Source organism: Notothenia rossii (assembly GCF_949606895.1).
Source record: "Notothenia rossii genome assembly, chromosome: 2".
Taxonomy (NCBI): domain Eukaryota; kingdom Metazoa; phylum Chordata; class Actinopteri; order Perciformes; family Nototheniidae; genus Notothenia; species Notothenia rossii.
Genome location: NC_136904.1, coordinates 34,629,273 through 34,648,412, shown reverse-complemented (window position 1 = coordinate 34,648,412; position 19,140 = coordinate 34,629,273). Strand labels below are relative to the sequence as shown.

The following is a 19,140-nucleotide window of genomic DNA, read 5'->3' as shown; positions in this document are numbered from 1 at the left end:
GCATTTACTGCAGACGCTCGCTCAATATAATCTATTATTAAATACTACTGTCTTATTTTTATCCCAAACAAATTGCTATTTCCATAAACACAAAGACGATAACTTCCTATAGCAAAAAAAAAAAGAGAGCTGAAAAGCAAAGTACGGTTTTTCTAAACAATCTATCGGTGGACCCATTATTGTATCTGTGCTGGCTAAAAAATTAGTTTTATTCATAAGAAAAAAATATTTGAGGAGCAAGGAGTACATTTATATTTCCAACAGCTCCCGGGCATTGCCCAGCAATGCACCACTTTATTTAATGCCACACTGCTTGCATGAGTAAAACTATTTCCATCAGCACACTGTCAGACAGCCACTGTGCACATTCCCCTGACAAATGAGTAAACAATACTTTATAAAAGCAGCATTGTGGGTGGCTGCTTGTCTTCAGAAAGCCAGTCTCACCTCCAAAGGAACTGATGAAAGTCGCCTACTGTATAACAGGACTCTAGATGTTTGTGAATTGCTTTTGGAACGCCCTGTCAGGAGATAACTATGTCAAGCAAAACTGAGTTATTAGGAGACGGCTGACCGACATATACAAACACGTACGCTTGTGTTTAATTCAGAGCCATTGATTTCCTATTTTCAATTAATAATTGTAATTAGTGGCAGCATAGTTCAGGCTGCACGGGACGCGGGTCGATGAGGGGGAGGGCGATGTTGGAGGACAGGCCAGATGGATGACACCATTTACTGCTCGAAGGCCAAGTGTCAGTTTACTCTGACACTGGCTGCATCTGCTTGTGCGTTTAGGTGATTGAGTTTTTACAAATTGTCCTTTAAAGAAGCGAGTTTCATGTCGAGATAATAAACTAAGAAAGTCAAACCTGTGTTAATCAATACTTGAACAAAACAGTCATTTCAAGACCTTTAGATAAACCAATTAGATCATCAGTAATTCAGGTTCAGGTTATTTAATTCATACCTGTAGGTAGATTTGGTTTGAAGTAAAGCAACTAGAAGTGCACATTGTGAAACATGTTTTAAACAAGACAGGCAAGAGAAAGAAACTAAAGCTTTGTCTGCTAAAGCTAGAAACCAACCAATCCATTTCTAATTTCAAGAACCATCCGCCCTTCTGTCTGTTCGTCCAACCCACCAACCAGCGGCAGGGCAATACATGTCATTTGAAGTCTTAACTGGCTTCTTAGCTATATTTTTCCATATTGTTTTTAAATTCTATATAATTGCTTTCATTTGCAGTCATCAACAACTTAGCCGCAGAGTGATGCATGAGATGTGGCAACCTTTAACTTGATAGCTAATGTTGGACTCGTTCAGGCGTAGTATGGGTTGCTTTCTTGTGTGGTAATTGCATTTTAATGATCTCCCTTTATGCAAACTTGGGGCCTACATTTGAGTTCAGGTCTAATGGCCCTTGGCAGGTGGCTGTCCTCCCACCGACACGCTGAAAAATATAAAGAGGTGAGAGGTGAACATCAGGCAGCTGATGACGCCATTTGGCCGAGGACGGAGGTCAACCATCATTGTAGCGTGTTACAGCGGATACCGATAAGGTGGCTATCTTTCTTGTCTTCATCTAACTGAGTAAAGACAATAAAGAACAGTCCCATCTTCTACTTACTTTAGATTGTTGAGACACTTGGACATAATAATTGTAAACTCGCACTCCCACAACCCTCACACTCACCATAGCACAGGACCCCAGCCTCCCCATTAACTCAGCTTTACTCTGTGTTTTAGAAAATTATCTATGGGTTTGTCTTGAATTGCAACACTGCCATTAGTGTAAGATTATTCGGTCTTCAGAAGTTATGAAAGGTCTTCAAGTCTCCAAAACAAACGGACCCGGTGATGATAAACTAGTTAAAACACTAAAGAGGCATGTTTTACAAGTGTTTCTCCATTGTGTTCAGCAGACATAGAAGATGCGAGTTAAGGGTTAGGGTTAGATAAGTTGCAGACCTCCAATGACTCAAATTCATAATTCGGTTAAAAATAGTAGGTAACCAAGATCTAAAAAAGTGAATATAGCTAAAACCTACTGGAGATTTTGCCACCAACAACAACACTGACCCATGTACAAAGAGGATACATCCCAATACGCCTTATAAAATTGTTGCACAACAATCTAAACTCTAGTTGTTTTTAAGATACTTTAATGTAAGCACTTTGAATCGCCACGTGCTGAAAAGTGCTGTATAAATAAAATTGCCTTGCCTTGCCTAAAGATGTTAAGTATTTATACTTTTAAATGAATTCAAATTAAGACACAATTCATATTCATCTCGTTCTTAGGTTTTTGCTCTTCCCCCATTGCTGTAACCTCTTGGTATTTGTCCTGGACGACGATTCCTCCCTGAGGAATCAGTGAAGTGTCATCTTATCATAAAGCCTAAGTATGCTTTCAGTCAGTCCATGTGCCATCCTATAGAGCAGACTGGCTTCAGGAGATCCTTTAGGAATCAACAGATCGACCTTCCCTCTTACTTGGAGGTCACCTCGGTTCCTTCCTCAGCACCAAGAGCCCCCTTGAGAAAGGTCAAGACAGCTTGAAGTGCAAAATGACTGAGGGGGAAGAGGACGAAGGAAATAAAGAAACCGAAGGAGACTGCGATTTTGTGCTCTTCTTCTCTGAGCAAATGTAAAGCAGAGGAAGACAGCCGATGAATAATTCCTGGCCATTTTTGAAAGTCAAAGCGTAGTCGGTCATGTGGGGAGGAAAGGGATCTATTGTGCTGGCCACTTCTGAGAGGCAGCAGTGGACGATAAACAAGTTAGTCTGGAAATTAATCAGAGTGCATAGAGAGAAAGAGGGGGGGGAATGTTGAGAGGCTGGAGTTGGGGAGGGATGGAAGGCAGGCAGAAGTGGGCAAGTCGTTATATTCCTTAATGGCGTGTCTGTCATGAGGTTTAGCCAGCGTGGGCCCACGTGGCATTAGAAGGAAAACGGGTAATCAAAGGGTTTCAGAGGTGAGGTGCCAGTCCATTTCCCCTCTACTCTCAGACACACATGATGGATGGCGTATAAGGAGGGGGAGAGAAAACTTGGGAAAAACAGCAGCCTGAAATTTGTTTGCTGATGGAGTCAATGTTCTCCTCATCTGTTAACAGAGCAGCTATTGCACACAACTATACAAACATAGAGATAGGTTGCTTCAACATCAAAGTCCCTCGGTGCAAATTCTAGAAATACAAATTACAATTGTCATTTGTTGGTTTAATTTTCACAATTTTCAGGCTTTGTTTTTCATCTTTCTCATTTTCATCATATGTTTTGCATTTTATGGCGGTAGCTGTTGCATTTCCATTCTATAATTACCTCTCTAGATAATAGTTTTATTCTCACTGAAGGAGTCTACCATTCGCGCACAGGATTTAAAGTTATCAGCGCCAAATTATTTTTATTAATGCAGAGAAGAACGTTAGACGGATACAAATAATAAAAGGTGCCAAAGTGCACATCCACACAATGACAGACCAGTGATGTAGGTCTTCACGTTAGAAATCAAACTTGATTGCCTCATGTCTATTTTCTGTCCTCTTTCGGTAATTTTGGGAGAAATGAAAACCATATTTTTTAAAGTTGAAACATTCCTACTAGAGCAGCAATTTCATGTTTGCCAGTTGTATCAGAATAACTGTAATCATTAATGAGAGATGTCTTCTGTAAAAAGGCTCTACTGTTACACATGGATATAAAGTATAGTCCTATTGACATTTATGAATTTCTTTCATAAGATGGTACTGGAGCAAAATCAGTGATGAGATGCAATGCGTTGAGTGTTCTGAACGGTGCTTTGAAGACAATCTTAAAGACATTCACATAAAGAAAAGCTCAGCTCAGTAACTTTTCATATCTTTCTGACTTATGCTTCCAATGTTATCTAAAATTCTTCTGAAATGGATTCTTTTGATATTGAAATACATATCCTGTCTTTAGCAGGAGTGTCTGTGTGTAAAATATTATTATTAAACACAACAAAAACCCACTGACATTTGAACATTTTTGGCTTTGATTGTGTTGCTCGCTGTAATTTAACAAGCTGCAAGAAATGCTGAAGGATCATTTTTCTTAGGCTCGCAAGAAGCAAGTAAAAGTGCCTGCTTGGTGGCTGAATCACGGCTCCCTGATGCAGGAAACGGACATCGCAACTGTAGAGTGCCGAGAGCCAATCACCCTTCAGGGGTTGTGGTGCGATTTGATTAAAAAGTTTGTTGGTAAATTCATTTTGACCAAACACAAGGGGCATGCTGATGCCGCTGTAGCCGTTAATTGGACTTGGCAGTGGGGCAAGTCCACGCGTCAGCGTTATGTGTGTGTGTGTGTGTGTGTGTGTGTGTGTGTGTGTGTGTGTGTGTGTGTGTGTGTGTGTGTGTGTGTGTGTGTGTGTGTGTGTGTGTGTGTGTGTGTGTGTGTGTGTCTGTGTCTGTGTGTGTGTGTGTGTGTGTGTGTGTGTGTGTGTGTGGCTTTGTTCGTCTCGAGCAGGACAATCAGTGTCCCCTGAGACTGTGTGTATTATCACTGAGGACCTAAATTAAGTGCTGGGATAAACATTCCCTTCCCCCCCCTGCAATGTAACACTTCCATTTCTGCCCCCTGTTTCATGTCTTTATGTCCTTATACTGTATGTTTCTTATTAAGCGACCTTGGGTTAATGAAAGGCGCTATATCAATTAAAGTTATTATTATGTATTATCACACACACACACACACACACACACACACACACACACACACACACACACACACACACACACACACACACACACACACACGCAAAATAAGACTCATAAATGTCAATACGCTGAAAATAATCTTGTGCTTAGCAGTGGTGATGCGCAGCAATGCGACCGTGATAGGTGTCTTTATAGCCTTACATAAGATTTCTTATTTCCGGTGATTGTATTAACACTTAAAAAAAAGTGGTGCTAATATTTCCTATAGTACTATCCACTTGTGATGTTACAGTAACTTCCTGGATAGCCTACAAAAATGCGTCATCACAGCAGCACTCTATAAGTGACGGGATTTATCCCAGGGCCACAAACTCCTCCCCTATGCCTTACATTCATCTGGATCACTAAGGCTCTTAATGCATTCTTTCTTTTAAATTATTTTTCAAGATTCTCTCACTCCTCAGCCTCTCATGTAGCGTTCCCTCTTTTCTCCCCAGAAACTTGGCGCATCATTTCTGCAAAGCCGTAATTAATGACTCGCTGAAGTCTGTTGGGTAATGAAAGATACACTCTGTCATAAAGCGCCAGCTTCGTCCTAAATGGGGTTTGGAGCTGGACAAAGCTCAGGAGAACGGACTGGCTAATGGCTACTGACCCCACCTTATTGCCCCCTCCAACACGGGCAACAGGTATTAGCTGCCTAATGAACTCGCCGCTAATGAGGAGTGGTGGGAGTTCAGAGTCGTCTATTGCCAGGCAGAGCACAGGAGAGTGAGACTCGTAAAGAGGAGGATGAGCCACTATGCTGTGGTGACGGACCAGCAGACATAAAGAAGAAAAGAGAGATCCAGGCCGAACACTGTTATGAGTTATACACATACATTATGTACGATATTGATTCTCGTTGTGTTTTTTCAAACACAGCCAGCACTCCAGATGGCCTCACTGTAGAAGATTAATTGCAGCGTGTTAATGTAATAAGAGAAGCATGTTTTAAACAAAAGACATAAACACTTCATCGTTCTAATCCCTTTTCAAGCATGGCTGAATTGTTCATGTCCTCTGCGACCATTTTGTAGCATCTGAGATGGGGATGAAAAGGTTTTAGTGACATCCCATTAACCTCCCAGTCTGGAGCTGCACTGGATTATGGGATTGAGAATAGTCGTGCGAATCTGTGACGAATTATAATAAATCAGCTTTTTAACTTTTCCATGTTTTGGGTTAATATTATTGCTCTATTGGTGTGTATGTTGTGCTCTACTACTGTAGATTATACTATCCAACAGTATATAAAGGAGTAAAATCAGCACAAACACAATGCACCATATTCTACAAGATGGTTTTAGCTTTGAGACGATGCAGTTTTCAATATTTAAACCACTTTTAGTACATTAGCACTGGCCCCTGCTGGACCCCTTCTAGAACCACCCGTGAACACGATGAGTGTGCTTGTGCATGGCCCAGCGACACACAACTCGTTTAGGCAACAGATCAACCTGTTATGTTTCGGAAAATATCATGGTTTGGATCAAAATAAGTTATACGTAAATAACAGAATTGTTAGTGAAGTATGTAAATTAGGTGGTGTGACGGCCCCAGAGCCTGTGGCCTGTTGGTGGTGTGCGTGTGTGTTGCAGGTCCTTTGATGGGGGTGGAGCTGAGGAGACAATCAGCATAACCTATGTAAAAATGTCTATGTGTTCGGACCCCAAACACATCTGGTAGGCCAAACACATATGGTACCTACACCTGTCTCCCTTTATAAATCACTCAACTCGAAATGCGGTGCAGCTTTTGGCGGGCTTCACGTAACGCCCATATTTGCCTATAAATAGTCAAAGAAACGCCCTTTCATTCATTCATTTTGACTGACTGCATGAAGAAGATAACAGGAAATGACGACAGAACAGCTAAAAAAGACATCTCACACCGTGTCAGATTTTGGTTATTTTGGGGAGGTGGAGACATTTCCATATTTATTTATTTCTCCAAGTTATGTTTTTGTGTGCACTGAGGAGTCTCAAACAGGCGTTTGTTTCATCATTTTGAGATTGGGTTTAATCAATGTTGGAAAATGAATTCTTCATATATGATAAATGAGAGGTAACATTTTATTTATGGTATTATTTCCACATATTTCTCTCCATTCTTCCTTGTGCCAACGGTGTCGCAGATTCTCGTCTCTCCCGTTTGTGCCTAGTGCGTATGCATGGGTTAGAGTTTGCGCGGAGGCCCGCACCTTTTTTCCGTCAAGTAGAAACTGGCGTACGACATTTTGTTGGCGTATATCCCTTTATAAATGAGGCCCCTGGCCTGTAAATGCCACGGAAAAGAAGTGGGTTTTTAAACGAGATTTAAAAACAGGCAGAGTTGGAGAAAGTCTAACCTGGAGGGGCAATTCGTTCCATAATTTTGAAGCTGCAAAAGCAAAGGCACTGTCTCCTCGCTGCTTTAGCCTTGATTTTGGGACTACCAGAAGTAATCTGTCAGCCGATTGGCAGACTTTTTCATGTGTGACCTTGCAGAAGTTATTTGAGGACACACTTTCTGCACAATGGAGGTATAATCTACCATCTCATAATAAACTTGACTAATGTTTGCACACAGGATCGTTGAATTAAACATTTTTCCTTTTAGTTAACTGCTGCATTCAAGTTTAAGCCAGTAATAGCATCTAATTTGGTCTTTAACCTTGAACTTTGCGACCTATCGAATAAAAATACTAAATGACCCCGGTGTCTAATTGTAATTGAAGTAATCTCTATGAAAGGCCACACTGAACACTCTTCCCAAGGGTTTCATCTCTTATTGAGTCTACAGCAGCCTATCAGCTCCTAGCAGGAGCTTAGTCCTTCCTTTCCTTCGGTGAATTGCTTTAAGGCGGCCTCGACTTTGTTCCCTCTTCTCTCCCAATGGAGGGGTGACCTTCCCACCGCATTCAGGACTGCACAGTCACTGGTTATGTACCGGAGGGGATAGAAACCCCATCTCCTCAAGAAACATGTCACGTCCGTCTTTGCTCTACCTTCCTCTCACTCCAACAAATCACACCTTCGTCTCCTCGTTTTACTCCCGTCTTCTTACAAGGAACTTAACCTTTTACACCTGCTGCTTATTTCCCCTTACAAGTTGTTTACCTGTTTCGTCTCAAGAGCGCGTGTTTTCTGCAAGCAGTCTCAGCACAAAAAGGCAAGTCTGCACGTATTTTTGATTCAGGAAGGATAATAATGGAATCTAACCACTATGAATATAATACACTTCATAACACTACAACTTCTCTTAAGATCATAACAAACTTTCTGATGAAAAAACATTATCTAAACAAAAAGGTACAAGAGTAGATCAATGTTTGTTATAAACATGATCTCGGTACTGGGATTTGACAAATATCCATTATATTGAAGGGATTAAAATCCTTTAAACATATATTTCTTCTCATCTTTCATCAGCTTTTAACATTAAGAAGAAATCTTGATGATCATTTTATTCTACATTGAATCATACAAAAATGGTAAATAAACTTAAACTGAGGGACCAGCTGCATACAGTAGGGGGACTAACATTCACACCTTGGCTGAGTTTGATGTTGAAAGTGGATGAGATTGTTGATGATGTTGGTGATGTTGTTAATTATGTCAGGACTTATGTCTTGAATGTTGTTGTGTTGAGTATTGTTGTATTGTTTTAAGTGTATGGGGATTCTAAATAAACATATATTCAAATTGGCGGTGTATGTAAGTAAGTGACACTCCAAAACTGTAGGGGAGCTAAGCGGCAAGAATAAGAATAAGTCAATAAGTCAAGACAACTAGAGTTGCTACAAGCATTGATACATTGTAGTAAGAAAAGCATATCTGTTGTTCTATTGTCTGTATGTTGTAACCATTGGAGTCTTAAATCAAAAGAATACAACTACTTTGATTTGAGCTTGTGATAGAGCCAATCCAGAACCAAAATCTCTTCTTCTCACTGGAGGAGGACAAAAAACGAAATTCCATGATAAAAACTATTAAAACATTTCATTTAGAAGAATCTTGGTGGTGAAAAAGGCCTTGTCTGGAGTGGAGTGTGAACAAACAAGAATCAAACGCAGAAGTTGAGGCAGAGTTGCACTGTGATGGCTCTGTATGGATTTTGTACAGTCGAGCTGAAGAGTGGCACCGCGAGATAAGCAGAGAGGCACATGAGACATAGACAGAAGAGCGGAAAGAGTGAACAACGGCAGAGGGAAAACGCGGGCCGAATTATGTTGTTGCACACCTTGACAGGCTTTCTGTAACATGGATGTCAGGGAGAAAAAATCTTGAGAAACTTGGCTCTTGTGGGGACTAGGAGGCAGCGAAGAATACATCAGTGCAGGCAACTCTATGATAGTGTGCGTGCCCAGCTGCTGTTCTGCTTCTTTGTGGGATTTTCTTGCCTGAGAGTGGTGCACGTGTGTGTACATGTGTGTGTTGATTCGGTGTGCATGAGCCAGCTCTGATAAATGGCATGTCCGGGCACAGTAGTGAGCGAGCGCCCACGCTAGCCATTGACAGTCCTCTCAGCAATTCACACCACATCAACTCCACCTTGAAACATTATTATATTTTTAGTAACAGTTAAAAAGCAAGAAGGTAAAACGAGAAACTCCCAATTTAAAACAAGACACAAAAAATGTCCTCGCAGGTTTAGCAGTTTTTCATTTTCAAAGATGATATAGGAGATTTTTGTCTGACGTACGAAAATTCATCCTTTAGAAGAAACCAAACTAAAAAGTATGCCTAACAGTCTTAAAAGCTTCTAAAAGCTCGCCAGAAAAAAAGGTGCGTTAATGTAATGTTGCTTTGTCCGTTTCCATGACAACAAATGGAGACCTGTACCAAATTCATCACTTGTGACGGAAATTAAAACATGTTTTTGTACAAAGAGTTCTGTTTGTTCAAGTCAGGTTTTGTTGTGCACTATTCCTGACTCCTCGTGACCCTTTTGGAGAGTGTAGTGAGGTGAGCTACCCAGAAGCCCTCCTGTACTTGGTTGAGATTACACTGTCACCTCCATCAAGCCGCAACAAAAAGAGTCACAGGCCTAATTCAGAACCGAACCCACACCCTCGCACTCAGTGACAGAGTGAACTTCCTCTGTAGTCACACTCAGAGCTGAATAAAGCTCCTTCTCTAAATTGGAGGATGGAAATGCAGCCCATGCTTTGGGGGCGAACTCCCCTCTCTCCAGCAGAAACAGGAACTACTTTCGTAACCATTGTTTGGAGTGAGCATCTCTCTGACAATACAAAATTAATAATAATAATAAAAACTCTGAGGATTTTTTCTTTTATTACTTTTATGTTAACCTCAGTTTTCAAATCTATCTATATACAAAACTTTACAATCAAATGCACAGGTCTACCGTTTTCTAGACTAGACACAGGTCCATACTAAGTAAAAAAATAAGATCACAATGTAACCTTCAAGTTCTTTACATCTTTATGACAATATTCAATATTACATGTATATCGTTATTTTGGACAGTTTATTAGTAACTGTTTGCACGGAACTATTGTTACACACCGTGTTCCATGACGGACACTAACAGCGTTGGTTAGGTAAGGCAACAGGGTTAGTCAGGACCAATGCAGACTTGCTTTGGAGAGTTTAATAACTTCCACTTCCTGCTAGTTGGTTGGGAACTGCAACGAAGGCTGAGCCTTCAAGTAACGGCGCAAACCTAGTAGATGTGGGCAGTGGAGGATAGTATGGGCTGGATTGGAATTGGGCCACAGTTTCAGATGTATTCTGAGCTTGTTTATGTGCAACCTGAGTTGAAAAGGCATTGCTCTCAACACTTCAAATTAAAACACCTGCTCCTGTGAACATATATATGTATATACTTCTGCTGCTGTCTACTTACATAGTGTTTTATAAGTCTTTAACTGTTGGTCGGCCTTTGTTTCTGACTTCCCCTGCTCTTAGTGTCATATGGACTGCTGCTGAGAAGTTACTGTGTTCATATAAAGTGGCTGTGGGTATGAAATGAAACCACCCATTAGCAAGTGCTGAATGTGTTTTGAATAAGACTCATAATCTATCTTTACAGCATCCAACCCTCACACCCTTGAGGCTTTAAAGATGGACGCAAATGTTTGGAGTTTGAGTGCTGCTGTCACATCAGTAAAATGGATCACAACAAAAAACTACTATTTAAAGCCACAAAAGGGACATACTTCAGAAATTCTGTGTGGCTTCAAACCAGCACTTTTTTGGTTCATATAGCGAGCATGTTAAGAAACTACTATACTTATTAACACATTAAGACTCAAATAGTGTATCTACTGAAAGATATTTGATTGCTAAATTCTCCACTATGTATATCAGTAAGTTTGCCTGCTTTAGCTTTAAGGCTTTTTATGATAGATTGATTAATTTATTTATTTATTGATTTAATTGGTTAACAAAATATCAGTACATGGTGATGCCTTCCAGTGTTTTACTATTCACTGCCTTTTTTTTATCTTAATAGGACCATTATGTACTATCATTATCCTGTGTTAAAAAATACTTGAAAGTAGTAATTGAGAGTAGAAAACTCTTATTTAATCCAGTGAAAAGTTTGGCCATTTTTCTCATTGACTTTTATACAATCTGCCTACTTTCGGCAACACAAAATACCAATTTTGGATTAGTCCACATTGTTTAATTCCGATTAGTTGAAGTTACGCACATACGACCCCATATCCACCACAAAGCAATTCATTGTCCATCACCATATTTAACCATAAGTCAACTTTGTAGACTTTGCTCAACCCTGTTGTCTTTTATGTTTCTTTTGATTAGTTAGTTCTCAGTAAAAAACAATATAAGTGAACTAAGACAACTTTGTCAGCTGTCAAAGTAGCAAAAGTCTGAAGGTAGTAGGAAGTAATCACTGATTATCAAAATTATATACTTCATAAATTGCCTATGTAGCAACTTCCCTCTGCTTGATTTTTTAAAGAGCCTTCAACTGCGTCTTCACAATGTTCTGTCCCCTTCATCTTTTCCTTTCTTCTCTTGATTATCTTGCTGATATTCACCATCTCTACATGATAATCTCTATCATAATTTGTCCTTATCTGCTACTTTTTTCTTTTAATTTGCTCTGCTTTTGAGCTCTCTTGCTACATATCCTCTCTTGTCTAGTCTTCGCCGCCTCTTCCTTGCCTCCCTCTCGTTGCCTCACCAAACTTCTCTCCGAGCTATTTATATTGCCTGGCAGAGCAACAAAGTTCTTCAACTGGACAGAAGTTTGGAGAGGCTGAGGCTCACACACTGCTCCACAAGCTAATCTGGTTAGCTACAGTCGAACACAGCGCAAAGGACAATCCTGTGGACTTCTTATTTTCTTACTTAGTACTCACTGAAAGTTTATATTCTAGGTACATAAGATGTGTATTTCTGGTATGTATGGTATGTGTATCAAATGAAAAAAATAATAAGTGTTCAGATACTTGATGTAGGTAAAAATATAATTCTAAATTAAGATCATCATATGATTTGTCGTATTTCTGTGAGAACCTTTCTCAGGAAAACAGCCCTGCTTTTAGCTTTTGACGATGTATTTCCTAGTTAATCCAATTTTCCCAACATATAAAAAGAAACCCTCTTCTTTTAGTTTATCACATTCAAAATCAACACGTCTAGAGAAACAGGGGTGTCACTGGACAAGAAGTGGCAAAAAAAACACCATTTTAAAAGTTACTAAAGCTGTCAAAAAATAAAGCAACTACTTCGAAAGGGGACAGACAGTCTCTCTAAGTTATGTTTACATGCAAGGGATGTGCCAGGTTGTATTGATACAAATATAAATATAAAAAAGGTAAGGTATAAATAAATACCTTTTTAAAAACCTAAAAACATGCAGAATCTACCAACAGAACATGGTAATAGCTAGGCAGAAATGTGCAAAACTATATTCTAGGGGATATTAAAAAGGTTCACAGTGTTAAGAATACAAAGAATATGCTATGTGCAGAGATAATAATTCAAATAGATGTGAAATGATTGCATAGTTGAATCATCACCTCCCTGCAAGACTTTAACACAAAGTCAACATTAAAACCTTTATGAAGGAAGATATATCGCAGCACTGGTATATTTCACTTTTAGATTTAGTGGTTTTTTTAGTGCTTGGCTTAGTGGTATTTTATTTTGAAGGGTCCTTCCACAGACAGGGTTGAATACCTCTCATCAATAAATCGCAGCTTGACGGTAACATCCAAACTGAAAGAGCCCCCACTTTACTCTTCTGAATTAGAGGAGCAGCTCCAGGAACCAGGAACCAGTAATGCGTCAGTGCTTCCTGTGAGAAATGAAGCCTTTAAATTCATGTAATAACAGCACTGCTGCTAAACCAAGTGTATTTGCACAACATCATGAAGACTTTATCCTAAGCTGTAGTATATTAGATAGCAAAATAAAAAAGCAAACAATGTGGGACCGTTCAATCAGTCACTGAGCGGAGGATTCATTTCCTCAGACCAATCAGGTAAGGGAGTGTTTAATATAAAACACACAGGCTCAATATCCCAATGGGAGAGGCCTCACTGTGCAGCATCTTGACAGGAAATGAAAAGCTGTGGGAAATTGGCAAATCATGTATTTTAAATGTACTTTCCAGTCTTCAGGTTCACCGGTCACAGTTGAACTGTCTGCGAGGGGAGGGGTGAGGCTGAGGAAGCTTTGCGTTATCGCTTAACAAATAAGAGGGAATGAGGAATAGAGACTAAATCACATTGAAGAAAGGAAGTTTAAGTCCGCCAAACTTCCTGAGTGAAGCCGACAGATTGACTCGATCGACGTACTTCATCCTGCTCTTCCCCTCAGCCTTACTGCTGCTAGATTTCGCTAACCCCTGTCTTGGCTTTGTCCTCAGTCCCCTGGTCCCTGAGCAGTAATAAAAACAGGTGGACAGAGGGCAGGCTGGGGCACACCAATAAGGAAAGTGGGACTGAAGGGGCTGTGTGACTCATTAAGTATCAATACCCCCAAAATACCTCCAACTGCACACATACACTGAACGGTGGTCCTTTAGCAGGTGTGAGGGCAGTACGACATTGATATGCAATGGCTTGATTTCCACTTTAAAGATGGAACTTGGGCTGAGCTTCATAGAGAAAATCAAATCACACAATTTTTCTGATCAAATTCCTTTATATCGATGTTGCGACTTTATTGTATGGTTGACTATAAAGGCAAATAATAGAAGAGTTAAAGCAGTTAATTTCAAACTCAACCTTTAAAACCAGGATCTTTAGTCTCATAATTTTAATATAATTTCTATATATTGTGCAGTCCCATTTGGAATCGTGTTTACTGTTCTATATTACGAAAAGGACTTAAATGAGCGGCTGATGACTCTAGTTGCTTTCTGGCCTCTACATGTAATTCTCATCTCATCCACTCTGCTAAAATGTAGCCTTCCACCATTTTAGGAATATATTGAAAACGCCATGCTCTCTATTCCAGACCGATTTGTTTGTACGTGCCTTTGCCTTCAGCAGACTCAATGACTAAAAGTTATTCTGTTAAAATTGAGCTAACTACAATAATGGTTTGGCAATTGAAAAAATGGTGGTCTCACAATAAGTAATCAAACAGAAATTAAAAAAGTAGTTAACAAATAAAACGTTAAAATGACTAATCTGTGCAGTGTCTGCTCATCTCGGCAGAACCAAATTCAAGATAGAACTAATAGTTTAATGTGAGATGATATATCTGACAAAATGTACCTATTATAAACAAGATTACCAAGGTTTCCCAAGAAAGCAATTACATCCAAATTCCCAGAATTCAATCAAAATCTGGTTTGGGGATTTACTGTTTGTGCTTCTCATGGCACACCCAACACTGACTTTTAATTTAAGATGTGTAATGATATGTTATAACAGCGACGCTGGCCCTTTAAAGCCAAACAAGCATATCGTGATGTCCTTCCTGCTCATTTACCATTTTCTTTTTGTTATCGGCGGGAATGAGGTTGCAGATCGACCTCTACTGTGAAAATGTGCTCTTTTCTTTATCACCACATAAGGTGAATGTTAGATGACATGGTGTCCCTTTGAAATGCCAGTCTGTGATCATTATACTCTGTCCCACAACCAACCATACATCATTGCTGCGGTTCCAGCTCTGATTTGTGTACACCAGGGTGGAAATGAGAGGGGGGGAACCAAAAACTTCCCCTTGATGTCTTAAATTAGCTTTTCACATTTTAGGATAACATTTCTCGTTTCTAAATATGGCAAGTCTAATGTGTAAAATGTCGTGCCTAATTTCAGAGAGATATCATCCCCCAGGATTCACTAGATGTTCATTTAAACATGTTCTGGACTTCTGTCTGGACTTTTCCTGGTAATGTTTCGATGAAAGTCTTGACATCAATATATAACAATTGTCAGGCTTAATCCCTGATCTGGAAGAATTAGTAGAGATTGTCCCAGGTCGTTCTGCAAATGTCCTGTCATACTTTACTGTAAAAACGTGGGGGGGGAGCATGTGATCAGCTGTAATAATCACATATGGTGGTTATATGAGTGTGTGCCATTTTATGGAAACAATTAAATGCGAAAGGATAAAGAGCAAAGTCTTCAGCCCAGTAAGATTTTCTTGTATCGGCTTTTCTTTTCTGATGTAATGAGTGTGACGACTGTGATGTGAACTCACCACTGGAGCAGTCCAGTCCTCCCCAGCCGGGCTCACACTGGCAGGTGTCAGGAGAGACACAGCGTCCGTGGGAACACTCTTCAGTACACAACGCTGAGGAGAAAGAAGACACAAGATTCTTTAAAAGTGTACAATAAGATACTTCTTCTTTTTTTTAGCTTTAATGAATTACAAAGGACCTGTAGATCTCAGTCAAGTTTTACAATACATAAAAAGTGAGCAGAACAATTCATAATGTGAATATCTCTTTTGTTTACAGATGTAATGTGAGTCTGCAGTAACTTTCTGATCATAGAAAAAAGCCTGGTGTCTTGGTGTTATTCACAACTTCTTATTTCACCTTCTTCCAAATACTGTTTTGCTTTTTAAACATTGTGAAAACGATATCAAAAAAGTATTTTTAAATACCTTACTGGATCATAACTCTTTTTATTTTACTTTATAATTGAATGATCTGAATATTATCATCTATCAAATGTGAAACGATGCAACTTTTCTTTGTCAAACAAGCAGGCTAAAACAATGCCCTCTAAATGAGAAACTAAATGTGGAACATTCCAGATAAACATCATCTACTGTACAGCATTGTTAAGTGAAAAATGACAATTTAGCTAAATGCTTCAGCTTTGAGTGAATTCCTATATTATCATATCCGACTCTTTAATGCTCTGCACACTTCTGATTAACGAGGTGCAGCTAGTTTTTATGGACTTGTTCCCCCCAGGATTCGCCTCTCAGGCGGCATACAGTTGGCCCTAACTTATTGGTGGAGGTCGCAGGGGTCGTCTGCAGTACTAAAAGGAATCCCTGCAAAATCTGTATTTTTATTAACTAGGGCTATGGAAAATCATAAATGTTACAGTTAAGCACAGTGTTCTTTATTGTAAACATGTGGTATCTGTTGAATGAATTGAGTTAATGAACAAACAGCAAACAGTGTTATTTAGCATTGCGTTATTAGATTTGTATCAATAAACTTTGTGATTTACTATTTATTTAGTAACCAATTCTATGATACGCATGTAATGCATTATAATACACTATAATACACTGATATATTAAATATTCCCAATGCTTTAAAACAACATTCAGAACACATGTAAAAACATGTATGACTTAATAAGGTAAAGTATCACAATATTTTTATTGCCAGTCGCCCACATATTTTTCCCATTCCCAAAGCAGCCAATGACCACTAAAAAAATATAATGTATAACAATTCTAGGAATTATAATACACTATCATTCTCAACAGAAAAAACGTCAGTGTGTGATACTTGACCTTAAAATTAGAATAGTAGTGATTTAAGAATATTTTAATGCATTTTAAGTTTACATTATGGTAAGATTCTGCCGGCCTCCTGATAGAGTGCAGGGCATATTATCGTCTTTGTACAGCAACCAGATAAGGCAGCGCTGACTGACATCTTCATTTTCCCCTTACGCTTCCCAGACTGGTGTAATATTTCATCAGGACACAACCTTAAAGTTAGGAGCCGTCATACACCATTCCACGGTTCAAAACAAACGACTCTATCACAGCATAATTAATGATGCCTTGTCTCACTGTGGTATTATCTGGTGCAGCGATTAGCTAAGAGAAGGCGAGGTGGCCATAAGAAGGTGTGAGGAGGAGGAAGATAGATGGATAGAAGATACAGAGAAAGCAATAACGAAAACAAACACATTTCTCTAAAAGTGAATCTGAAAACTTCACTCCAACAAAAGAAAATATATGAAAAAGTTGAAATCCCCCCAAAAGACATTTTTAAAACATAAAAATTGATCTTTCCACTTGAGACTGTAGTATGTAGGCCTATGCACATTTTTAACAAGTTTCATCATGTATTAGCTACTTGTATTTACACTATAACTGTTTATATAGTGCTATGATCACTCTGGTCATGGATCACTACAGCATTTATGGAAAAGTCTTGCCAAAGTTAAGTCTTCAAAAAGTTTATATTTATGTATTTTTGGGATGGGATGTGTCTCCCTACGAATTCCTCACAAGCACCAACATCATTACATCAATCCTGATTGCCTGTGGATCATGACTTGGATAATCCACCTGTCTTTATATATGTAGCTTGCACTAAAACGGAGCATCATTCAAACACCTCTTCTTCTTTCAGAGGATATCTCTCCCTGTTTTCATGTTTTATGTTTTCATAGGCGTCACACTCTGCCGCCTATTCTGGATTTGTTTGTTGTTTATTGTGCATTCTGTAGACTCCCATTTCTGTTTGAATTACTAAATGGACATCAGAAATTGGCTTAAAAGGTTGAAGGATTTATTAAAACGAAATAGCGATGAAAGAACTGCAGCCGATGGTGCTGCTGGCGACCCTGCACCTGCCGTTGCAGCAGCACGCCTTAATGTCACAAGCTTGACCTCGGCAAACCCCGGGGCTGAGTTAGCGAGCCCAATCCTTGACTCATCAAGGCGGCCACCACCAACGCTGTCCTCCGAGGCACAGCTCCTTGTGCCCCTACCATCACCACCTGCGTTGCCACACCCTGTACCACACCCGCCAGCATCCTCCTCCTCCTCCGTGCCGGTGCCTCCACTACAGACGCTACCTTGCAGCACATCAACAGGTAGGCTACTTTTGGGCCAGCAACCGCTCAAAGACCAACCGCCCCAGGTGATCTTTGATAAACCCAACCAGGTGAAACTGGATCGTTATCCAGGGAGATTGTTTTCAGGAAAGAAGCACACTTTTGCCACTGCATGGTACAACAACAGACCATGGCAACAACAAACTCAGGTTTTTGCGACTGGAAACACGCATTACAGACTGATAAAGGACTGCTAAGACATGCTACATTTCATGTGAGAGTTGTGGAGAGAGAGAGACAGATACGCGAGGAAACAAATAAGGAAATTAGTACTTTGGTGCACACAGATCAGCTGGCACGAAACCGTTATTACGTGTCAGCTGTCGTTGATATTATAGCTTTTTTAGCTGTCAACAAACTCCCTCTCAGATGTGACCACGATTCACTCCACAGCATGTCCAATCCTATCCAATCCATTTTATTTCTATAGCACATTTAAAAACAACAGAGTTGAACAAAGTGCTGTACATCAACAAGTTACAACTATATGTCCGAGTCAGGCAGTGGGCTCCTATCGCTGTTTGAGTATACGCTGCACAAAGATGCAGAGTTGGCCAAAATAATGGAAAGCATTCCCCACACAGCAACACACACCTCTCACGTCATGCAAAATGCCATAATAGAACTAACAGCTGTTAATCGTCTCCGTCTCTACTATTTCTTTCAGAGTGCAACGATGAGGAAGCTGCCATCCTTACCCAGTGTGCCTTGCTCGTGATTTACCAGTGTTTGTGCTCCCACGCACACAATGCTTCAAAAGTGGTTTCTATGTTGCCCTTTATTTGTGTATGTATTTGCGATAAATGTGCGTCTTTGCGCAATGCCGTTGGCCTTGCTGTTTGATATATTGTGCTGCAGGCCCGCAGCACATGACGGTTTTGTGTGCCCTCCCATGAAAATCATATGCCCTCCCTTTAGATTTGTTCTGGCTTTACTGTAGTACCACAGTTCGGCCACAACGAACATTTTATTCAACGTTGGGCGCACTTCCTGTGGGCTTCACCCTGAATTCCCAGGCATTTACGGATATACATTCTTAAGTAGAGACAATACAGGTCTGCTCATGCTGGACAGGCATATTGCTCCCTAGTGGCTCTAGCTGCATGTTTCTAATCTCTGCTGCTGAGCACTCAGACACTTGGCACTCGGAC

The 19,140-nt window shown here is 39.9% G+C and overlaps 1 protein-coding gene across 7 annotated transcripts in view; it reads right to left on the bottom strand.

The window, feature by feature from the left end:
* The window catches only part of LOC307030159 (multiple epidermal growth factor-like domains protein 11), a 148,254-nt gene that overhangs the window by 69,556 nt on the left and 59,558 nt on the right, over positions 1 to 19,140 (bottom strand). For all 7 annotated transcript variants that reach the window (XR_013805562.1, XM_079666424.1, XM_079666423.1 and 4 more), the window contains one exon: positions 15,369 to 15,461. Coding sequence is in view for 6 of the 7 variants with exons in the window: in XM_079666424.1 (XP_079522550.1) it covers positions 15,369 to 15,461 (93 nt within the window). In the remaining variant the exon portion in view is untranslated. The remainder of the gene's footprint in view (positions 1 to 15,368; positions 15,462 to 19,140) is intronic.